The 21,156-nt window shown below is 34.0% G+C and overlaps 1 protein-coding gene across 4 annotated transcripts in view; it reads left to right on the forward strand.

Annotated features, from left to right (window-relative positions):
* The window catches only part of FRYL (FRY like transcription coactivator), a 172,230-nt gene that overhangs the window by 127,564 nt on the left and 23,510 nt on the right, over nucleotides 1-21,156 (forward strand). For 2 of the 4 annotated variants that reach the window (XM_050710201.1, XM_050710203.1), the window contains 17 exons: nucleotides 1,922-2,072; nucleotides 2,442-2,545; nucleotides 3,269-3,454; nucleotides 5,085-5,289; nucleotides 6,209-6,330; nucleotides 6,810-6,997; nucleotides 7,688-7,782; nucleotides 8,457-9,064; nucleotides 9,700-9,797; nucleotides 10,842-11,012; nucleotides 12,041-12,181; nucleotides 14,054-14,251; nucleotides 15,170-15,331; nucleotides 15,646-15,720; nucleotides 15,817-15,993; nucleotides 18,584-18,787; nucleotides 19,656-19,823. In XM_050710201.1, coding sequence (XP_050566158.1) covers nucleotides 1,922-2,072; nucleotides 2,442-2,545; nucleotides 3,269-3,454; nucleotides 5,085-5,289; nucleotides 6,209-6,330; nucleotides 6,810-6,997; nucleotides 7,688-7,782; nucleotides 8,457-9,064; nucleotides 9,700-9,797; nucleotides 10,842-11,012; nucleotides 12,041-12,181; nucleotides 14,054-14,251; nucleotides 15,170-15,331; nucleotides 15,646-15,720; nucleotides 15,817-15,993; nucleotides 18,584-18,787; nucleotides 19,656-19,823 — 3,053 coding nt within the window. Of the gene's footprint in view, nucleotides 1-1,921; nucleotides 2,073-2,441; nucleotides 2,546-3,268; nucleotides 3,455-5,084; nucleotides 5,290-6,208; nucleotides 6,331-6,806; nucleotides 6,998-7,687; nucleotides 7,783-8,456; nucleotides 9,065-9,699; nucleotides 9,798-10,841; nucleotides 11,013-12,040; nucleotides 12,182-14,053; nucleotides 14,252-15,169; nucleotides 15,332-15,645; nucleotides 15,721-15,816; nucleotides 15,994-18,583; nucleotides 18,788-19,655; nucleotides 19,824-21,156 lie in introns of all 4 variants that reach the window. The other 2 variants (XM_050710200.1, XM_035547103.2) reach the window with 2 other exon arrangements.

Raw genomic sequence — 21,156 nt, forward strand, 5'->3', positions numbered from 1 at the left:
TGCTGTTGAAATCTAGCGTACATTTGATTTACAATAGCAAGTGCAAGGAAGATACCATGCTTTCTTTCCTTCCCTTGTCCTTTAGAATGAGTTGTGAACATCATCCCAAGTGAAGCAGTTTCACTTCATTTTCTTTGCCACTACCAACACCAAAGATAGAAGGTTAAGCTGAAGAAACAGAAGAGAGATTAGCAGGAGGAAACCCAGATGAATGAGAAAAAGATGATAGAAAAGAAAAAAAAAATAAATTAGTAGTTGTTCTTTTAAACAATAGCAGTATTTGGCCTATTGAAAAAAACACAAAATTTTCAAAAAATCCTTAGCAAAGGAAAATATAGCAGGGAAGAATAATATTGTGTTGTACCTGCAATTAATTTTCAAGCTTGTTTTAATTTATTAATTTATTTATTGTTATCTATGATCTGTTTTTTTCTGAGGTGCAGGGGTAAGGAAAGTAGTAAAAATCTCTTGTGAAACTCCTCCTATTTTTGGAAGCCTTTTTTTTAAAACACAGGCTTAACTGTGGCTGCTATTGTACCACAGTAATCCAAATTATCATTGCCCAAAAGCTTTGCATGTCAGTATAGTGTGTCACATGTTGTATTGGAGCAACAATGTACAGTATTGATCCAAATGTCCTCTTTAATAACTGAGTCTGTGTAGACTACAAAGCTTAGAATGAATATGGTCATTCTTACTGCCACATTCAAGGACATGGAACATAGTGTCCTCTATAGAGCTTGTTGTAAAGGCTGGACATGGCAATTTAGATTTGCTACAGTTTTTTGGCTTTTTGTCACTTTTGGATTAGTAACAGTTTGGTGGACCTTCTGGGTAGGCAGTGTATTTGTTATTGCTTGGAAGAGCAATGTCTAATATTGTAGTCATGGTCATTTTTATTTTTTGCTAGCTAATTATGGTAGCAAGACTGGGTATGCTGAAGCAGATGATAATTCAAATGTTCTGTCAGTGAGAAGTTTGTCACCTCGAGTCAAGAAGGTGATAATGAGCTGATACGCGTGTGAACTTCTGAAACATCTTTAGCCACGCTTCCGAAAGGGCAGCTGGTAGAATCACTGACAGACTGGGCGGTTGAGGCAGCCTCCTTTCTGTTTCTGCCCTTAATATATTGTTCTGAAATCTAACATGGCTCATTTAAAAACAGAATAATATTTTGCATGTGTAACACAGTATACTCTCATACAAAATAACTGATGTGTTTCTTCCAAGGACTTGTGAAACATGCTTAATCAAAAACTAATTGCTTTTCTTTGTCTTCTTGAAAAATGAACTGATTTCTAAGCCAGTGACTTTTATTCAAGCACTGAGATGCTGAAAAAGTGGTAAGTTCTGAGTTACCACATATATCAGGCCTGTAGGAAATGTAGGACTGATGTATTTTTGCTAGTATGATCTATAAAGAGACACTCTCGAGAAATATATATCATTAGCCTATAATAAAATGCAACTCTTCCAAACAAGTTATGTACTGTCCTGGGACCCAGCCTTAACTTTCTGTCTTACATCAGGTTTCAATTTCAAGGAAATTCTACTAGATAACTTTGCCTTTTGTTCCTTATGTGCATCCATCACATTTATGAACTTATTCAACAAAATTTTACTCTGCACATATAAGTTATGTGTTTGTCTTCTGTAGAATCATCCTTAACTGTCCAACTGCTGTTTACAGCTGTTTTTTTGTTGTAGCTTTTTTTTGTTGTTGTTGGTTGGTTGGTTAGGTTTTTTTTCCCCAGGGTTCACCTTGTTAAGAATTTTAAAATACTTTTTTAGAAGACTATGTAATACAGAAATGGATTATTTCTGTGTTGTATAACAGTCTTTAGTTGTCTATATAATACAGAAATACATGTTTTGTTTGCATTCACTTTTATTTTTCTGTTTTAATTATCTGTTGTGTTAGGTGATTCAATGCCTCTGTATTCAAACTGGCGGTTGAAGGTGATGGAGCACAATCAAGGAGAGCCTCTGCCTTTTCCACCTACTGGAGGTTGCTGGTCACCACTGGTGGATTACTTGCCTGAAACTTCTCCTCCGGGCATGTCTCTTCACAGGTAACTGGTTCAACAATTGTTAAACAACTATTTAACAATGGCAATTCATTACTTTTTAATTTGTGTTGTACAAATGTAGTAATTTAAACATAGTAGATTAAAGGTAGTCAATCTAAAGATAATAGATAAAGATAGTGCAATTATTTTCTGTGGTTTTACTTATTTAACAGTTTAAGATTTTAAAGCCTTTAAATTTGGAAGACTGGAGTTTTTCTGTCTTCATTGTGAGCATACATATTTTCCCTTAATACAAGTGGGTTGATGTTTATAGGCTTGAAAGAATACTGTTCAGTAGCATATTAAGCTCTTTGCAGCTCTTTATAAAGGTCCTATGTTATGTTCTTCTAACAGGTTTATTTTTGTTTTTAGATGCAATATAGCAGTGATCCTTCTGACTGACTTGATAGTTGACCACAGTGTGAAGGTAGAATGGGGAGGATACTTGCATCTTTTGCTTCATGCAATTTTTATAGGTAACTAAATTCTTATAGAAATATCTCTAGTTACTTAGAAATGGTAGCTGTTCCCATAGCTGTTCTTTTCCACACTTGAATTAATGTTTCCTGTTGTATTTAAATCTCGTTACTATTTACAAACACAACTTTAGGACAGAACACAGAAAGGACCACTGTGTTGTTAAATAATGCAGATTTATATAAAGGTGTTATGACCTGAATATTTGAAAGTTCACTTTCAAAAAATAAAAATGGTATTCCTTTTTGTTTTGAAAAAGAATTCACCTAAATATCTTTCAGCTTGATTAATATGAATATAATTAAAGAGGCTTTTGCTGTCATTCAAAAGCACTTTCCAATGGAGCCACATTTCCCACTTTTTCTGAGTAGAAGACAAAATGAAATTCAACTTTTTCTTCTTTCTGTTTATCTTTTGTAGTAGTTATAAGACAGAGCACAGGTTAATCTTACTCCTGTGTAAGAAACAAGAGGATATATTCGTGTTTGTTAAATTGTTTTGTTTTGTTTTTTTGTATATATTTAAACACTGAAGAAACATCTAAGGGAAGATGGAAGAACTAAATTCAATAGCTAGCAGGAATCCTGTGTTCACTTATTGAATTGTGTGTCTGTTGTTTGGTGAAGTATAACATACCAGTTTGAATACTGCTATATTTTAATAATTGAATTATATGTGCCCTCTGATTTTAATAAAACTTTTCCGTTTTCCTTTTTTGGTAGGTTTTGACCACTGTCACCCTGAAGTCTATGAGCATTGTAAACGACTGCTTTTGCATCTTCTGATAGTGATGGGATCTGGTAGTAATGTCCAGTCTGTTGCTTCAGTCCTGCTCAGAAACAGAGAGTTCAATGAATCCAGGGTGCTTACTGTCAAGCAAACTACACATCTAGATTATACTTTTACAGGTATGCTTTAGGCTTGTTAAAATTACACGGAAAGTAATCTTTTCTTCTAGGCATTATTAAGATCTCTGTTTTTTCTAATATTTTTTTTCTGGAGCCCTTGGAAAGTGTATTTTGTTTCAACCCTGTCTGACTGGTTAAAATTTATTTCTTCAGATTTTAATTAAATCAAAATGAGTACACTTCATGTTAGCACTTTGTGCCTAGTCATAAGAGCTGGGAGCTCAGCTGAACAATTGTATAGTAATAGAAAAAATGAAGGAAACTACATTTTGGATCTGTAATAGAGCAGTTTTTATGATGCCCTTGAAAATTTAAAAAACAAAAACAAACAAAAAAAAACCACAAGAATTTACATTTCTTGTGCACAGGAACTTTGAATTTCTGACTTTAGTCTGTTGTCATTTTTTAATAGGCTATTAATTTCTTATTCTTTTCAAAAGAATATTCTTGTTCAAAAGAAATCTTACTCAAAAGAATATTCTTTTGAGGTCCTGCATTTTAATGTTCACCTTAATATTACATTATTGCAATTATACAGGAAATTATGTATTTTATATGTAACTGTGAAAGTAATAAGTGTGAGCCTATTGCACTTTCTATAAGAAAGTGAGAGTTCATTTTGCTGAAACCTAGTATTTCATCTTATTTCAGTAGGTGGCAGCATATTACTGTACGTTCTATTTGTTTCCATTTTGTTCAAATCAGAAGTGATTTTGTCACTAATCAAAAAATGTGCATCTTTTCCTGCATTTGATATTAATGGTAATGAGGACTTAAAAAGTGGACATAGCGAATAAATTATTTTATGTAAACCTATTCACAGAACTTTATCAATGTGCCTGTATGGTGACCTGTACAACCATTCTGTTCCTAATCTTCGCAGTTTTGAGTAAAACTGTCTAAACATGACAGGATATTTTGCTATTGTTATTAGAACAAAAATATCTGATAGGAACTGGAATGAGATCATTATCAATTATTTCCAGCTGGGGATTAAAATGAGGTGATTACAAGTATGCATGCCTAGCACAAGGTAAAGCAAGCTGATAAAAAAAACATTCTTTGAACCAGGTAATGCCTCATTCCAAACCATGCAGCTCTATAGATTGAATTTTTTTGATGGCTATCAGCAAGTCTGAAGTTTAGGTACAGTTGTTACAATCAAAGATTCATGACTCTTTTCCTTTGTCAGTTTACTTTCTCCCAGCACCTCATAGATTTAGGCTTAACAATAGGAGTTGCTTCAGTTGCATTTTACAGGCACATGATTCTTCTGATGGAGAGAAAATCTTACAGAAACATCATCTGGAAGCAGTTTGTATCATCTGTCTCAACTTACTGAGATGAGATGCCTCACAGACCACTGAGCTGTCATTTCATCATATTACCGATACAAAAAATCTAACAGAATGTAGTGATTTTTAAAGAGGGATCTGCCTGTTCCTTATTAAGGGTCCAGTTGTGCCAAGTCTTGCATAGTTGTTGATTTAATTTGAAATTATTGCATCCATGAATTTATTCTCATTACATTTGCTAAATTATTGATTTTTAGAGAGCTATTTTTTCTTTTTATTTATTTAATATTGAACTGTCAACTTAAGAGCTCATAATAATCTTGTTTTTATTTCAGCAGGTGTTCATGATTTTATACCAGATTACCAGCCCTCCCCAATGACAGACTCAGGGCTTAGTTCTAGTTCTACCTCTTCTAGCATCAGTTTAGGAAATACAAGTGCTGCCATGTCTCATCTGCACACCACCATCCTCAATGAGGTTGACATTTCAGTAGAGCAGGATGAAAAAGTGAAAACTCTCATAGAATTCATTACCTCAAGGTAAGATTTCAGTTTTCATTTTTGTCAAGAAAAATGTTTATCATCTCTAAGAATATCAAGACTAACCCTGAAGTGTTTTTAATGTGATATAGCTTATGAATAACCCTAGCTTACCAACAGTTTTGGAGAACTTGCCTCCTTTTCTTGTCCTGGGTGTTTAAAAGTCTTTTTTCATGTTCTACACAGGTTCATTATCTTCGCTTCACACACAGTTTGTAGTATTCCCTTTTCCATCCTGGCAAAAACAAACAAACAAAAAAACTAAAGTGTTAGGACCGGAATAGAGAAAGATGATTAGGAAACTGCAAGATTTCTGTGGAGGTTATAGATTACCTAATAGAAGAAAGCTCACTACTTGAAGAAAAAAAAATGATTAGTGGCAAAGAACATTTATAAAACAAGCAACACTTGTGCAGTTTGTGTGATAGTTTATATAAGGCTTTCAAGATCATGTAAATCTGAAATCCAGTTTGCTTAATCAGAATTTGAGAAGCATGCCAACAAAAAAAAGCTTTACATGGCCCTAAAATTAGAATAGTGTGGTGTATTGATGGGAAGAAAATGATAAGAAAGAAAGCTGATTTAAGAAGTTTATAATGGTGGTATCTGTAACTGATTCTTTGTTCGCTAACTAAATATTATGTAACAAAGAACATCTCTTCCTAAATTTACACTGTTACTTCAGTTAGATTTGATATCTTGCTTTTCACCTTTTCTTGCCTTCATGTGTATTGTTGTATGATATTGAGCAGTTGGCAAACTTCTTTCCAGCTTGTGTCTGTAGTTCTAAATGGTGTCATTTATGTGGTAGGTAGCAGATTCTTTTGCAGTTATTTAAGGTAAAAATAACATTTAAATAATACTAATGACAAAGGCTATGTTTTATATTGTCATGTTTGCTTTGTTTTTGTATTTTTAGGAAAAGAGGGCCACTTTGGAATCATGAAGATGTTTCGGCCAAGAACCCTAATATAAAGAGTGCTGAACAGTTAACTGTGTTTTTAAAGCATGTGGTAGCTATATTTAAACAGTCTAGCTCAGGTATGTTTGAAAATGCTTGATGCATGATAGAATGTTTGAGTCTGTGACCTACATGATTTTTTTCAATGCCTGTGAGTTTACAGATGATCTATAAAATCACTTGCATAGCTACCTGCTTCTAAATAATAGAGATTTTTCTTGTGTGTTGCACATTTCAATTCATGCTTCTGTTGCATCAGATTTAAATATAATTTTCTAGAAATGAGATAAAATATCTTACTAATTTATTGTGGACATTTAACATTCAAATCATAAATGTTTTACTCTCTGCAAGTCTCTCAAGTGTTAAGTATTGTGGAATAGAATTCATGTCTGGAAAGATTTTTCATAGGAGTATTCCTTAAGTAAACAGTAAGAGGTGAGGATATTTTAAAGTTACGAATGACAATTATACTGTTTATGAAATGCAAGTTCTTTTTTCTTTTTTTTTTTCTCCATGAAACGTTGTGCTATTTGAGTATTATTTGCTTTCATAGTAGGATTTCAATTGGAACACCGTCTCAGTGAAGTTGCTTTGCAAACTGCGCTTTCGTGTTCCTCTCGACATTACGCTGGGAGGTCCTTTCAGATCTTCAGGGCTCTGAAGCAGCCTCTCACTGCATCTACACTTTCTGATGTTCTCTCCAGATTAGTAGAAACTGTTGGAGATGCAGGAGAAGAAGCTCAGGTATTTGAATTTTTCCTCTTATTTTATTAGAAAGGTGAATATGCCTAAATGACAAACTTATGCTGTGATTTTAATGATGGCAAAATTTAAAATCATTTTGGACTCAGTTGCTTTTATCTTTAAATAAAGATACTTCGTATATCGGAGCAGTTTTAGTCATGACACTTTCTCAATTTTCACCTAATGAAATGAGACTAGCCATGCACATTTTCTTCTAGAGCCATAAGAAATTTCAAACAGTTTGATAATCTGTTTCCTGAAAACACCATATCTTTCATAGTTAGGGATTCCTGAGATTAGCCATATAAAAAATAATTTAGTTATTCTATTAAGGACTTAACCTGATAAGTGCTAAAACCATCCAACTTGGTGGCATGTTAGATCTAAAGAATTAGATCTAACCTTTCAACCAAGGATAAGGCCATCCTTAAAAATAATGCAAGTCAGAGTGGATTTTTTTTTTTTGTATTTAGGAATAAATGAAAGGTCTTATCATTTTACTTTTTTTCTCTGTCTTGAAGCTATGGCCAATTTGAGCTCTGTCTTCAAGGTTACATTCTAAATGAAGCATGAGAATAATAATCTAGTTACTGGTGCTGATTTTATATTTTTATATCACTATTCAGTAGATGTTATGTGATTTTCCTTGTATATACTGCATAATTTATAATGACCTGTGGCTTTCCCCAGGGTTTTGTCATAGAACTGCTTCTGACTTTAGAGTCTGCAATTGATACATTGGCTGAAACCATGAAGCATTACGATCTGCTTTCTGCCCTTTCTCAGTAAGTTCTTTTACTAGTCAAGCTGCATTATACATTTCTATATATTTAAAATTTTTAAGATCTGTATTACGTATGTAATGAAATTATTTCTTATATTTGCAGAATAGTTGTATCCTGATAGCAGAGTTACTTGCTTGTTTATGATATTTTTAGCTTTCTGCCACAAGCAAAACTCATAAGAATCTAGATATTCTGAAAAGATCTCTGCTGCCTGTTCAGATTACCCTCTTGGTTCAAAAAACACCTTATGGCTTTTATTTTGAAATGTTGTCATTAATTCTGAAATTTCTCTAAAATAAGAGCACTGTGAGTAGTTTTAGAACTTTGGTTTTTTTTTTTTTTCCTTTTTAATCAGGCCTTACTAGCCTTGATTAAAAGATCATCTTTTACATGCTTTAGGTTAATATTCCTGACTTTACTGAATTGCTTTGTAATTATTTTATTACTTTGCGATAGTAATCAATGTATTTTGTAGCACACATAATGGGATGCTACAGTTTGGTTCTTATGCTGTAAAAAATTACAGCATATAGAGAAGTTTTCTCTTCATTTTCATATATTGTAATACTTTTCCAGTGATGAAGCAGAGTATTCACTAAGTTGTCTGTGCATGTGATTGGTGTCAAATCTCTTTCTTTTCTTCCGTTTTTCTAAACTATAATGTTTTATTTTAGAACCTCGTACCATGATTCTGTAATGGGAAACAAGTACGCAGCTAATAGGAAAAGCACTGGACAGATAAATCTAAGCACAAGTCCCCTTAATAGTGGCAGTTGTTTGGGATACTACAGCAATACAAGGAGCAATTCTTTGAGACTGAATTTAATCAGTGAGCGGAGAGGTGACCGTCGACGGAGCAACACACTGGATATAATGGATGGAAGGATAAATCATGGTGGAAGTTTGGCCAGGACTAGAAGCCTTTCCTCCCTGAGAGAGGGAGGAATGTATGATGTGCAGCCCACTACTGATCCTGTCAATCTAATGGCCACCATATTCTGGATTGCAACTTCATTGCTAGAGTCAGATTATGAGTATGAATACCTTTTGGCTCTCAAGCTACTCAACAAGCTTCTTATTCACTTGCCTCTGGATAAATCAGAGAGTCGAGAAAAGATAGAAAAGGTGCAGAGTAAACTGAAATGGAATAACTTTCCAGGCCTTCAGCAGCTCTTCCTAAAAGGCTTTACTTCAGCATCCACACAAGAAATGACAGTTCACCTCCTGAGTAAACTCATCACAATTTCCAGGCATGCTTTGGTGGATCCTTCTCAGTTAGCAGGTATCTTTAGTAACTGTATTTGCAATGAAAATGTATTTTTTCATCAAATGATGTGCAATCAAAATCGTTAGTGGTTATGTATTTGCCTTAAAAAGCACTCTTCAGTTAAATGCATTTTGCAGTTGTTTATATTGCAATGTTAGGTAGTGGGAATACATTACAGACTATGATTATCTGCCAAGAAATACTGCACAAAAACTTTAAGTATTGATTATTAACTTACTTCAAACTTGCTGACAAGTACGTTTGAAGAGTATATGTATTATTTTTCATGATCTTGTACTAAATAGCTCAATAGTACTATGTGAAACATTTGTACATTTTAGAAACAACGTTACTGAACTGCTTTAAGCTGTCAAATTTCTTGATATTTTTGCTTAATTGATCTGTTGATGACTTTGGTTTCTTCTATGCATATGTGTATATACACACTTATAGACAGACACACACATTTATATTATACATACATACAAACTTAGGTGTGTGTATATAATTTATATATTTGCTTGAATGTACGTGTATTGTACTCTAAGGGTTCTTAAGTATCAGAAAGCTGTAATATATATACTTCACATTAAATTAAGTCATGTTAAAGTCATTAGGGTTCGTATAACTGTATTTATGTATGTGTTTAGGATTTCCCCTAAACATCTTGTGCCTACTTCCGCATCTGATCCAACATTTTGATAACCCAACTCAGTTCTGTAAAGAAACAGCTGACAGGATAGCAAAGGTATGTAAAGTGATTCTTGGAGAGTATCCAGGAGTTTACTTTTATTACCAGCACTAGTTCTGTATTTTTCCACTGCCTTATGTAGAATTTATACATGATTCTATTAGACATACAGAGATAACTAAAATATTTTATTTTGAAACTGTGATCCAGTCCTCATTTGTATAGTTGGATTTCACATCGGCCCATGAGTTTCTCTTTGCCACTGAGAAAAAATATTTAGCTTTTTTCTGTAAACTTTAGAGGTAAGGAATGTATTTACATGTTATCAATGATATCAGTTACTTTTTCTTACCTGTCTGATTTTGCAGCTTGTAATGCTAAATGTAAACTAAATCAGTTCTTAAGCATACTTCCTAATTTATTTGTGATAAGGAAAAAATCCTTACCTTTCAGACTTGCAGGCAGGAAGAAAAGGTTCTCTTTCTATCCCTTGTACACCGTAGCTAACCTCGGAATATTTTCATTGCTTTATGAACTGCAGTGTCTGGTACAGCAGTTCAAAATGCACACCAGCAGTGTCCAGCCAGGCTGGGGGAGTGCTGGTCTGACAGCCTGCATTTTAAGGAATAATGTGGAAAGGGGAATAAGAAAGTGCTGTCTGTCTTGGGAAATGCAATCGTAGACCTCTGGCTTCCCAAATTGTGATGTGTATATCACTTAGTAGTGTGCAGGCCACCTCAAAGTCATACATGGCAAGTACATGATGCAAGTCTAAAAGTTACTGCTGTCCCAGCATGCCATGTCAGGAGTATGGAGCTGTTTTCAGTATTTAAACAGTCTTGCTACCTGGCACACTTACTTATTTATTTATGTATTTGAGAAAGCAGTGTAAGTATCACAGCAAATTCTCTCTACTACTTCTTTGACGAATTACCAGGCTCCAAAATTCAGCAGAAACTGTAGATGTTGCTCATATGATTACTTCATTTCCAGTTACTGGGGAATAGAGTGAAATCTGGGAAAAGTGCATGATGACTTGTGGGTACTTAAGTTAAAAATTTGTCATCTGTAATATAATTATATATACTTTTGGCTTTTCAGGTTTGCGCAGAGGAGAAATCACCAACTCTTGCCAATCTAGCTCATATGATGAGTTTATACAGTACACACAGTTATTCCAGAGACTGCTCTAACTGGATTAATGTAGTGTGTAGATACTTGCATGACTCCTTCTCAGATGCCACATTTAACCTCGTAACTTATCTTGCAGAGGTAAATTTTTAATGAAGGTGTATCTCATGTCGACAATCTGTGATAAATGTTACATTTTACTCATTGACAATTCCTTGTTTCATACAATTCTGAATATAGAGAGAAAAAAACATACCTTTTGCAATGGGAGAATAATAATAAAATCATCTAGGACACGGAAAAGGGATGACTGCTGCCATTTTGGAGTGCAACAACTTGAGTGTACCTCGAAATAATAATCCCTCTAATGAAAAATCCCTTTTTACAGTAGTAGTATTGTGAAATAGATGCTTATTTTCTATGCTACGTGAATAATCTATATATACTGTCTTGGCTTTAGCAAAATTATGCTCTGTGCAAATTCTAAAACATGTTTTTTAGCCAAGTACATATTTAAAGATGTCCTTATCATGACTTAAAAACTAATTTCAAAGTTCATTTGAAAGTAATGCGTGGTATATAATCAAAGATAATTTAAATACAAAATTCAGTATATGATTCTGCCAGCCATTCATACAGAAAAACTGATGTTACCTTGAAAAATTATGTTGTGTGAAAAAACTGTAGAGTTTCTCCTTGAAGATTACTTCAAACTGATCATGGAAAAGATATCTGAACATTCTTATCAATTAGTTTATATGAACTTATTTCATTTATAAGACTGTTTCATTCGTAAGTCATGGATGTCATTGTTTTCCATGCACCTTTGAGATTTTGACTTTATTTGTACACTTTATTTAGTGAGAAATATTTTATTATTCTATTATTATTAGATAATTATTCTATTGTAATTATGTATTTTAGATCTGTGCTAACAGATATGTCGAAATTGGGTGGGGGGGAATTAATTACAACAGATAACATTTAATTGCATTACATTTTCTTTTTAAGCTAAAACAAAATTTTGAAAAATGTAAAGTGGTACGCTGAAGTTTCTTGAGGGGAAGAATAAACATCTGTGGAAGCTGTTTATATTTTAATGTTGATTTTCACTTCAAGTTACTATTAAAGGCACTAATTAGAGTCTGTATTTTTAATTTTTTTTTAAGCTGTTAGAGAAAGGGTTATCCAGTATGCAACAATCCTTACTGCAGATCATTTATAGTCTTCTGAGTCATATCGACCTGTCCACAGCACCAGTGAAGCAGTTTAATTTGGAAATCATAAAAGTTATTGGTAAATATGTTCAGGTAGGTACTCTGAAAAACTATTTAAAGAAAAACTTTTCTGCTTGTTATAAAAGTGAAATTACACTTGATTTTTATTTGAGAATTAATATATTTTAGATATAAAAATGGTTGTTTAAAGTCAAATTCCATGGTAATTTTTTTCCCTTAATTTGTTACGTGCTTATGCTTTTGTCCAGCTTGATCTATGTCTTGTGGGACAAGTTACCTTAGTGTGTCTATTTACAAATGTAGGTAGTTCTACATACATTTTAATAGTCGAAGGATCATCTGCTATGTCTACATAACTCTTTAAATATGGAAATGTTTGCTGTTAAATACTGCCCAAATGTATTTTAAGTGTATTCTTTTTCAAACTAAGTTTGTACAGGTAAACATATGTTTAAATCACTTTCACTAATATATCTGTTCAAGTGAGGAACGTTACGGTGCAACTTAAGGAATTCAAATGCATATTTTTTTTATTTAAGAAAGTCCCCAAAAGATGAGCCACAGTGTTTTGCCCTAAGTAATTTGATCCTTTGTAATTTGAACACAATTTACTGAAAATCTATTTTGTGGAAGAAAATCTAGCATCTTGCTGAAAGGTTTTATACAAATGCCTGGAGCACAAAACCATTTCAGTACACAACCTTCTTGTTATTTTTCTCCTTTTCTTTTTTCCCCAAATTCCATTATTGCCAAATGTAGTTCAGTCAAATGGTTTAATCATAATCAACCAGGAAAGGTAGTGCTCCCTGGACGTTTTGCTATTGATGGATATGTACTTTAGATATTGTGCTCCTGTCAAAGTGCATTAGGCAAAATGGAATGATTAGCATAACTACAGTTTTCATAGCCTGACATCTGCTCACTTCGCCTCTAACCTTTATCTGAGCTTTCTGTGCAAGCCCACGCCACCATGGAATGAAGTCATAATTAGAAGATGTTAGCCATCAGTATACTGGAACTAGTGAAAGAATGTTCCAGAGAAGGACATGCATTTTTCGTAGGATGAAACATTAATTTAGGTAACAAAAGAAAAGTTCATAAAATAAGGTTTCTTGTTTAATTGTGGTGCTACAAAACCACAGTTTTCTAGTTTTTCTAGTCTTCTGCAATCACAATTTATCTTAATAAATTTAAGTTGCTACAGGATGGTTCAGGTTTGAGATAATTCTTTTATGCTTATGATGCACAGAAATTAAAGTTGTTGTTGAAGGCCATCATTACCTAGAAGGAAGCAGGTACTACTTAGAGCCTTGAAAGTGGTGTTTACTTTTTAATGCAGTAAAGAAAAAAATTAATAACAAACTTATCATCGTACTAAAAAAAATAAAATCCTGCTCATTCCAAAAACACTGGAAGATTAAAGTTTCAGGTGAAATCCTAACATTTTCAGAAGCATAAATCTTAACCTTCCCCAGGTGCTGCTTTTGATATGTCTCGTTATCCACTCTACAATGTCTGCACCTAAAACTGCTGAATTATTTACATTACCTTAATCATCTTTTTAAGGATGGTACACTTAGCTCAGACTCTGCCTCTTATGTTCTCATACTTTTGCGCTTGCTTTTTTAAGCACTCCATCAGTTTGATACAATATGAATACTTCGAAAACGTTTTTTTGGCTGGCACTGTGAGCCAGAGCTACTAAGCCTGCCTTGCTTTTTCTGACCTCTGGCCGTGGGACGGATGAGCCAGTGCCTTGCTGATGCCTTCCTGGTGCTTCCAGTTGCAAATCTTCTGCCTGTGTTCATGTCTTGCAGTCACATATAGATTAGAGCTTTTGGCTCTGGGACTCTTGAAATAAATCAATGCAAAATCCTACTGTACATTACAAACTGATGTATTATTTGAAGTGATTGTTTGGTGATTTACGTATGTTCTTTTTAGAGTCCATATTGGAAGGAAGCTCTTAATATTTTGAAACTGGTGGTGTCTCGATCAGCAAGCCTTGTTGTACCTAACGATATTCCAAAGTCTTATGGAGGTGACATAGGTTCTCCTGAAATCTCTTTCACAAAAATTTTTAATAATGTTTCCAAGGAGCTACCTGGCAAGACCTTAGATTTTCATTTTGATATATCAGAGGTAATTATTCTGTTTAAACTACAATGCAATAATGACTTTCTGTTCCAAACTTGGGTATATTTTATGTTAGCCTTCTGCATTGATACGTCTTAAATAAAATTTTTAAGAATATATGATGTTGAAGATGTTATGCACTTGTGAGGCATAATTAAAGTCATACTGAAAGGATGCATTAGAGCTCAAACTAATATAATACAGGTGATACTCTTTGTATGTATGAAGATGGGGGCATAACCAAATGACTGTAGTATAATTCAGGGATTTGAAAACTGGAGACTTAAGAAAGAGTCAAAAATAAGGGTTCATGGTTGAAACTGGTCCTAAATAGTGGTTGGAGATGTACATGTCTTGGACTGTTACTTAAATCGGTAGAGTCCCCTCTTTAATTCCTTACTGGAAATTTCAGTACATGTAAATAAGCAAGACACCAGGTGAATTCCCACAAAGTTTGTTGGAGTAGTACTTCCTGTCAGAAAGGCTGATTTGATCCCTGGTTTTTAGAAGTTGTGTCTGTTCTAATGAAGTTGCTGGATTGTAGAAACAATTGTTTAATGTCTGTGAGTGCATCCATAGAGAAATTTATCATCTTTTAAACTTAGTATGTAGTTATTTTAAAAGTGCATTTAAAAATATAACTGGATTGTTAGCATAAAACTAGTATATTTCAAGAAATACAAATGAGCAGAATAGCAGTCTGCTGCTTAGGGTAGAAGTATTCAACTTTGTGTTTCCCAGTATACTGATACTATATGGGTCCTCAGTGAATTAGGCATGGACTTCATAGAATTCTAAAAACAAAACAAAGACAGCCACAAAGAAAAAAGCCCTCTATAGTGTAATACTAATTTCTAAAATCAAATGTGTAGTCTTTATTAATACAGATTTGAATTTTACGAAAGCATTTGTTGTCTTTGTTAGACACCAATTATTGGGAATAAATACGGTGATCAACACAGCGCAGCTGGTAGAAATGGGAAACCAAAAGTCATTGCAGTCACCCGGAGCACTTCTTCAACTTCATCAGGCTCCAATTCAAATGCATTAGTTCCTGTCAGCTGGAAGAGACCACAGCTGTCTCAGGTACATTGTGTCTCAAGCATGTTACACATATAAAATAGGCAGTGTTTATGAATGTGTAATAAAGGTATTTGTTGAAACATAATTTGAAATCTACATGATATCTTAGCAAAACAGTAAATTAATATATCATAAGCTGAAAGCTAATAAGATGAAGAGGATAAATGGTAAAATTCTTTCTAGAGGATGACGGCATGTGAGATGACTAGTTAAAAATGCAGACGTTTTACATTTTTACTTGGACTTCTGGTAGATGCCTTGCTATGTGATTTTTTACTATTATTTTTTGTTATTCATTTATTGTTACATTTTTCCAGAGGAGAACCAGGGAGAAGCTGATGAATGTGCTTTCTCTGTGTGGTCCAGAGTCTGGTCTTCCCAAGAATCCTTCAGTAAGTTGTGGTAGTGTTTTGTTTTGCTTTTTAAATTTGAAAAATGACAATTCAGAAGTTGGAAGGTTTTATTTACCCTTTTACACTTATCTTCAGGTTGTGTTTTCCTCTAATGAAGACTTGGAAGTTGGAGATCAACAAACCAGTCTTATTTCAACTACAGAAGAAGTTATTCAAGAGGAGGAAGTGGCAGTAGAGGACAATACCAGTGAACAACAATTTGGAGTTTTTAAAGACTTTGACTTTTTAGATGTTGAATTGGAAGATGCAGAGGTGAGACCTTGGGAATTCTTCTGTATATTTCCTTTTGAGAGTGTTCTTAAAATTAGGCTGTGTTGGTGCAATTCTAAGGAAATGGCAGCTCTTCTAACTAATCCAATTGGGAAGAATTTATAACACGATTGAATTGAACTTGCATGATAAAGAAACTTGTATCTTAAACTTTGTAGTGTTCAGTTGTTGCAAATTGTTCAGGGGGAGGAGGTTCTTTGTCAGGGGTGATGTTAAGTGACTTAATCTGAAAGTGAAGTGATGTGATGGTATAAGCCAATGACAAGATGAACACCTGTTTATAAAGCAGTAGAAAATTTCTGGAATAATAGTGGTATTCAGTAGAAACCTATGAAGCAGTATGCTAAGAAAATATAATCTTTGTTCCTGATGCATTTCTGCATTTTGAAAAGATGAATAGCTTTCAAAGTTGTAAACTGTACACTATACTAATTATATATGATTGACTCAGTCATAGTAATTGCTTGCATTCTGACTTCAGCATTATATCTGGTTTGTTGCAGTTGTTACGTTTTCTCCACTTTTCCCCCTATCAAAAAAAGAGAAGGGGAGGTAAAACAAATCTGAATTTTAGGAAATAGTAACAATTGCATTAACAGTTGTTACTTATTTGGGATAAATAAGAGGCTTCAGACCAGAATTGGATTAAGTTTAAAAGTGTGGCTGAAAGGACTGGGGAGAAGTGGGAGAAGAAATTGAATGCTTTGTAATTTCTTTCAATGTTTTTATTACAGTCTATACAAAGTAGTGAATTAGTAATGGTGATCCTTGCAGGTCATGGGTCAACAGACTACCTAGAAGGATATCAGCCTATATATACCTAAAATTGTTCTCTTCCTGGTTTATCCATCCCTTTTTACAAGATCTTGCTTTGTTCCCCATAATACTTCAGTTTTTTCTCACTTTCTTATGCTTCCTGCTTGCTTCACTTCAAGCCAGTTATTTGCGTGTTCTAGGAGAAATACAGGCTGCTTACAGTATTGCATACGTGACCACAGCCTACACAGATACAATTTCTTATATTGAATGCTACTCAAATAGTTCAGAACCATCAAGGCTTAATAATAAAATATTATGTTAACACCTAGATGAGGCTTTGCAGGTAGGATGCCAAAAGTTCAAAACTTTGCTAAACTAAGTTACTCTTCAGCTTTCTCATTACATGCCTGTATGCAGCATTCAGTGCTTTACTTGAAGGGAAAAAAAAGGCAGAGAATATACACACTTAGGGTTTACATATTAATTTACATATAAATTGTGCACTTGATACAAGAGATGCCTAGTTTTTCACCAGAAATGCAGAACGTTCCTTGTTGCTAATTAAACTTAAGTGCTTCTGCCTACAGAAGTACTACCTTGTTGTTGGGATTGTTTTGCTTTGGCATAAGTTTTTACCTTTTGTGGAGCAAAACAAATCACTAAGAGGGAAAGAGACTACAAAATGTTTAGTTTACTCTGCATATTTAAAATATAGTGATACTATCTTAGTTCACCACAAGAGACATTCTGTTAGAGCAGTTTTGGAACCCATACTTCTACACTTGGAACTAGATGTGATATTTTAATAACTGGCTGTAGACTGGCAAGGTGAACTGATTAGGTTTTCCATCTAACTGGTTGTATTGTTGAAGGTTGACAAAATGCTTGAGAAAATCAAATATGACTGTTGTACTTGTGAATTTAAAAAAATAGTGTGTTTTAAAATTTGGATGTCACTTAGTATGTTGGATGTTTGCAACCTAAGTATCCCAGCCTTAAAATGTGAAAACTAGAAAGGATCCAGCTGTTGATGTTTAGGGTGCTTTCCATAAAATTGATGCAAAGTAACTGACAGAACAATTAATGAAGACAGTTTTTCTGCAGCTTGAATATAATTAATGTTGATGATGCTTTGTCAGTTGAATGTGGTCACTTTAGATTCATGTGTGTTAGTTAAAAGAATCTCATCTAATGTTTGTGGCTTTACATGTTACACTAGAAAAATGTATCATAAGCATGCTGGTTTTGGTGTTTTGTCATCAGTTTATTTTTAATCAGTCTCCCATTAGAAAGAAAAATTATTTTAAATACTAGCTTTTTGACTAAAGCTTTTTTCAGAGCTTGAATCAGTCTTTTACTGTTTGCAAATCTTATGTAATAAAACATTTTTCCCTGGTTCTAGAGTATCTTTAAGTGTTCGTCCTCGTTCTTTCTAATTATATGTGTTTTCCTTTTTGCTAACCAGGAGCTGCAGGTAAGTTGCAGCCTGGTGCCCTGGCTTGTTCATGTGTTGTTGTCTGTGGTGTGTTTGTACTTTCTAGTCAGAGACATAAAATGGATACTGATATAGGTTATAGATTGAGCTACTTCCCAAGATGATAATCAAAAGAATTCTACTTCATTTACCATATATTTTAATTTCTCTACAAACATCATTTAGCAAGGCATTTAAACTTTTAATAAAATTAAAGGGCTGATTGAAACTCTGTTCATAATGCTTTTGGTACTTGTGTTGTCTGTGTTGCATTTGTGTATTAATTTTATATGTATGAGTTTCAAGATAATATATGTCTGTGAACTTTTTTTATTACAGGGTGAAAGCATGGACAACTTCAACTGGGGTGTTCGTAGGCGCTCTCTTGACAGTATTGACAAAGGAGACACACCGTCTCTTCAAGAATGTCAGTACTCTGGTAGCACACCCAGCTTGAACTTGACCAACCAGGAAGATACTGATGAGTCTTCAGAAGAAGAAGCAGCACTGACTGCAAGTCAGATACTGTCTCGATCACAAATGGTAAGTTATTTTACTGTGAAAGGAATCTGAGAACCTAAGTTTTTACCTGCATTTTTAGTGACTAAGTATGGCTCACACTTCTCATCCAGAGGAACAAAGACCTTGAATAAAACCAAACTAATATGTTTATGCTACTTTTTCACTTTAACATCAATGAAGGAAAAGAGTTACTCTGCTAGTGGTACATAACAGATTTATAGTTTTAGTAAATCAGTGATCTTTTCAGTGCCTTTATGCTTAAAATAATTGTTCAAATATAAGTGTAAAATTGCATGTTACATATGAAGTGTGTGTCTTTGTAGATTCTTAGCTTCAAAAAAACCCTCAAAATATTAAATAAAGACAAGAGCAATAAGTGATCCCATGGGAGCCTCAATTGTGTTTAACCATTGAAATTGCTAATCTGATTATGCATTTTGAAGTGTGTGTTACGTATAAATGAGGAAAATCAAGAACATAGGCTATTCAGAAGTCTCTCTGCATTACATAAATGAATTAGGAAGAAAGGTGGGAGAAAAGGGAGCAGCAAAGATAATATGCCCCTTTTCAGGCTTGAGGCAAAGTCTGCATTGTTTCCCATAACAAAGAGCTCTGCTGATCAGTGCTTTGTCTAGTAATTTACTGGTGCTAAAGACCTTTCACAAGAAAGGAAATTATTTTCAGGATCTCAGGGATAACTTCAAATTTGTCTATGAAGTTAAATGTTGCAGAAATGTATGTGATGCTTGCAGTGTTTTTAGTAGCGAGCTGTTAAGCTTGTGAATAAATTCAAATAGCTAACTATACTGAAACAGCCTATTTTAAAACTGTTTTTTTTCTGTAATTTGTTTGATGAATTGAAGAATTTCATGTTTTTTTCTTTTCTTAGTTAAACAGTGATTCTGCCATAGATGAAACAATATCAGATCATGCTGGTTTATCACTTCAGTCTCAAGACTCCACTAGCAGTGTGGGAACAGAAGAGGTGCTTCAAATCAGAACTGAGACCCCAAGTTTGGAGGCTTCTCTAGATAACTCTAGCAACCAGCTGCCTGAGGTGGGGAGAAATGTGGGCTGGTGCATGGCTGATTTGGGCTCCTTCTAGTGTATAGTAGCAACTTTTGCTTTCTTTTCGACTGAATTTTCATCTGTTACATTGATTGTTTGATTTGCTTTTAATATTTCTAACCTGTTGGAATGTTCTTATAAAATGTTCCCTCAGAATGAAAACTAGACGTGATGGACTCAGGGAGCTTACCACAGGTTAAAAATATTCCTGAAGGGCTGATAATGAGCATTTCATGGTGCCAAATGATAATAGGCTAATATTCATGATGCTTTTCCTTGATATGGTTGAAATCCTTCTTGAGCAAAATTTTCTTTCAAATACTTTTTATTTCCTTTGTTTGCTTTCTTTGGGTTAATGTGATTGGTGCTATGTGGGAATAAAACCTCAGGCCAGCTGTGTTAGCAGTTGGTTCAATTAAATAATCCTTTAAAAAGGACCACAGATGCTAGTGGTATACTTTTTTGGAAAAGGCCTGTGTGGAGTGAGACAGATTACAAGCTAATGGCCGCCTGCAAAGCTGTGAGTACTTCAGTTTTTTTGTTTTTTAAAATCTTTTGAATAATTTAAAATAGCAAAACTCAATTGAAATAGCTATGGTCTGCTACATTTCCTATGATGTTTAGCATTTGTAGGTAAAAACTCAGTATGTTGGCTTTTTTGCCATGAATTCGAAGTAGTTTGTTTTAGGTGGACTTTTTATCACTTAATTTAAAAAATAGTGATGGGACTGGCAATCTTATTTTTGTTTGGTAAAGCATTGCTAATCCCTACTTTAACAGAATATTCAGTTTCATTGAGTTTTTCAGAAAACTAACCTATCCCTATATACATTTGAATAACCAGTAGACAGTTTACATTTAAGAATGTCTTCAGTGAACTTGGTTTAAACATTCCTAGTTGAACTGACTGGGGTTTCTGAACAAAGGCTATAGTATACCTGTTTGCTACTTAGAAAAACACTGTTTTAGCAAGCGAACCACTTAGCTAATTTAAAGAAAATAATTGAAAGAACAAAAAACATATTTCAGAGGGGAAGTGTGAGTGATTGCTATCCTGTGGTAAAATTCTCACCTTCTGTAATACTGTGACTCGTATAAAGCACCTTTTCCCCACATTTTTCATGTTTTGCCGTTGGAATATGGTTACATTGCAGTTGATAAATCGTTATAAATTCTCAATTTTTTTAGAGCACCTGTACTTAGATTGCCCATTAGGCTGTTCTAGTACTGTTTCATCTGTTTATCTACAACTACATTTTTGTTCCAGTGGAGTTTTGAGTGAAGAACCCGTAATCTAGATTAGTATTTTTCCAATATAGGAT

This window comes from Cygnus atratus, chromosome 4, assembly GCF_013377495.2.
Source record: "Cygnus atratus isolate AKBS03 ecotype Queensland, Australia chromosome 4, CAtr_DNAZoo_HiC_assembly, whole genome shotgun sequence".
Lineage (NCBI taxonomy): Eukaryota > Metazoa > Chordata > Aves > Anseriformes > Anatidae > Cygnus > Cygnus atratus.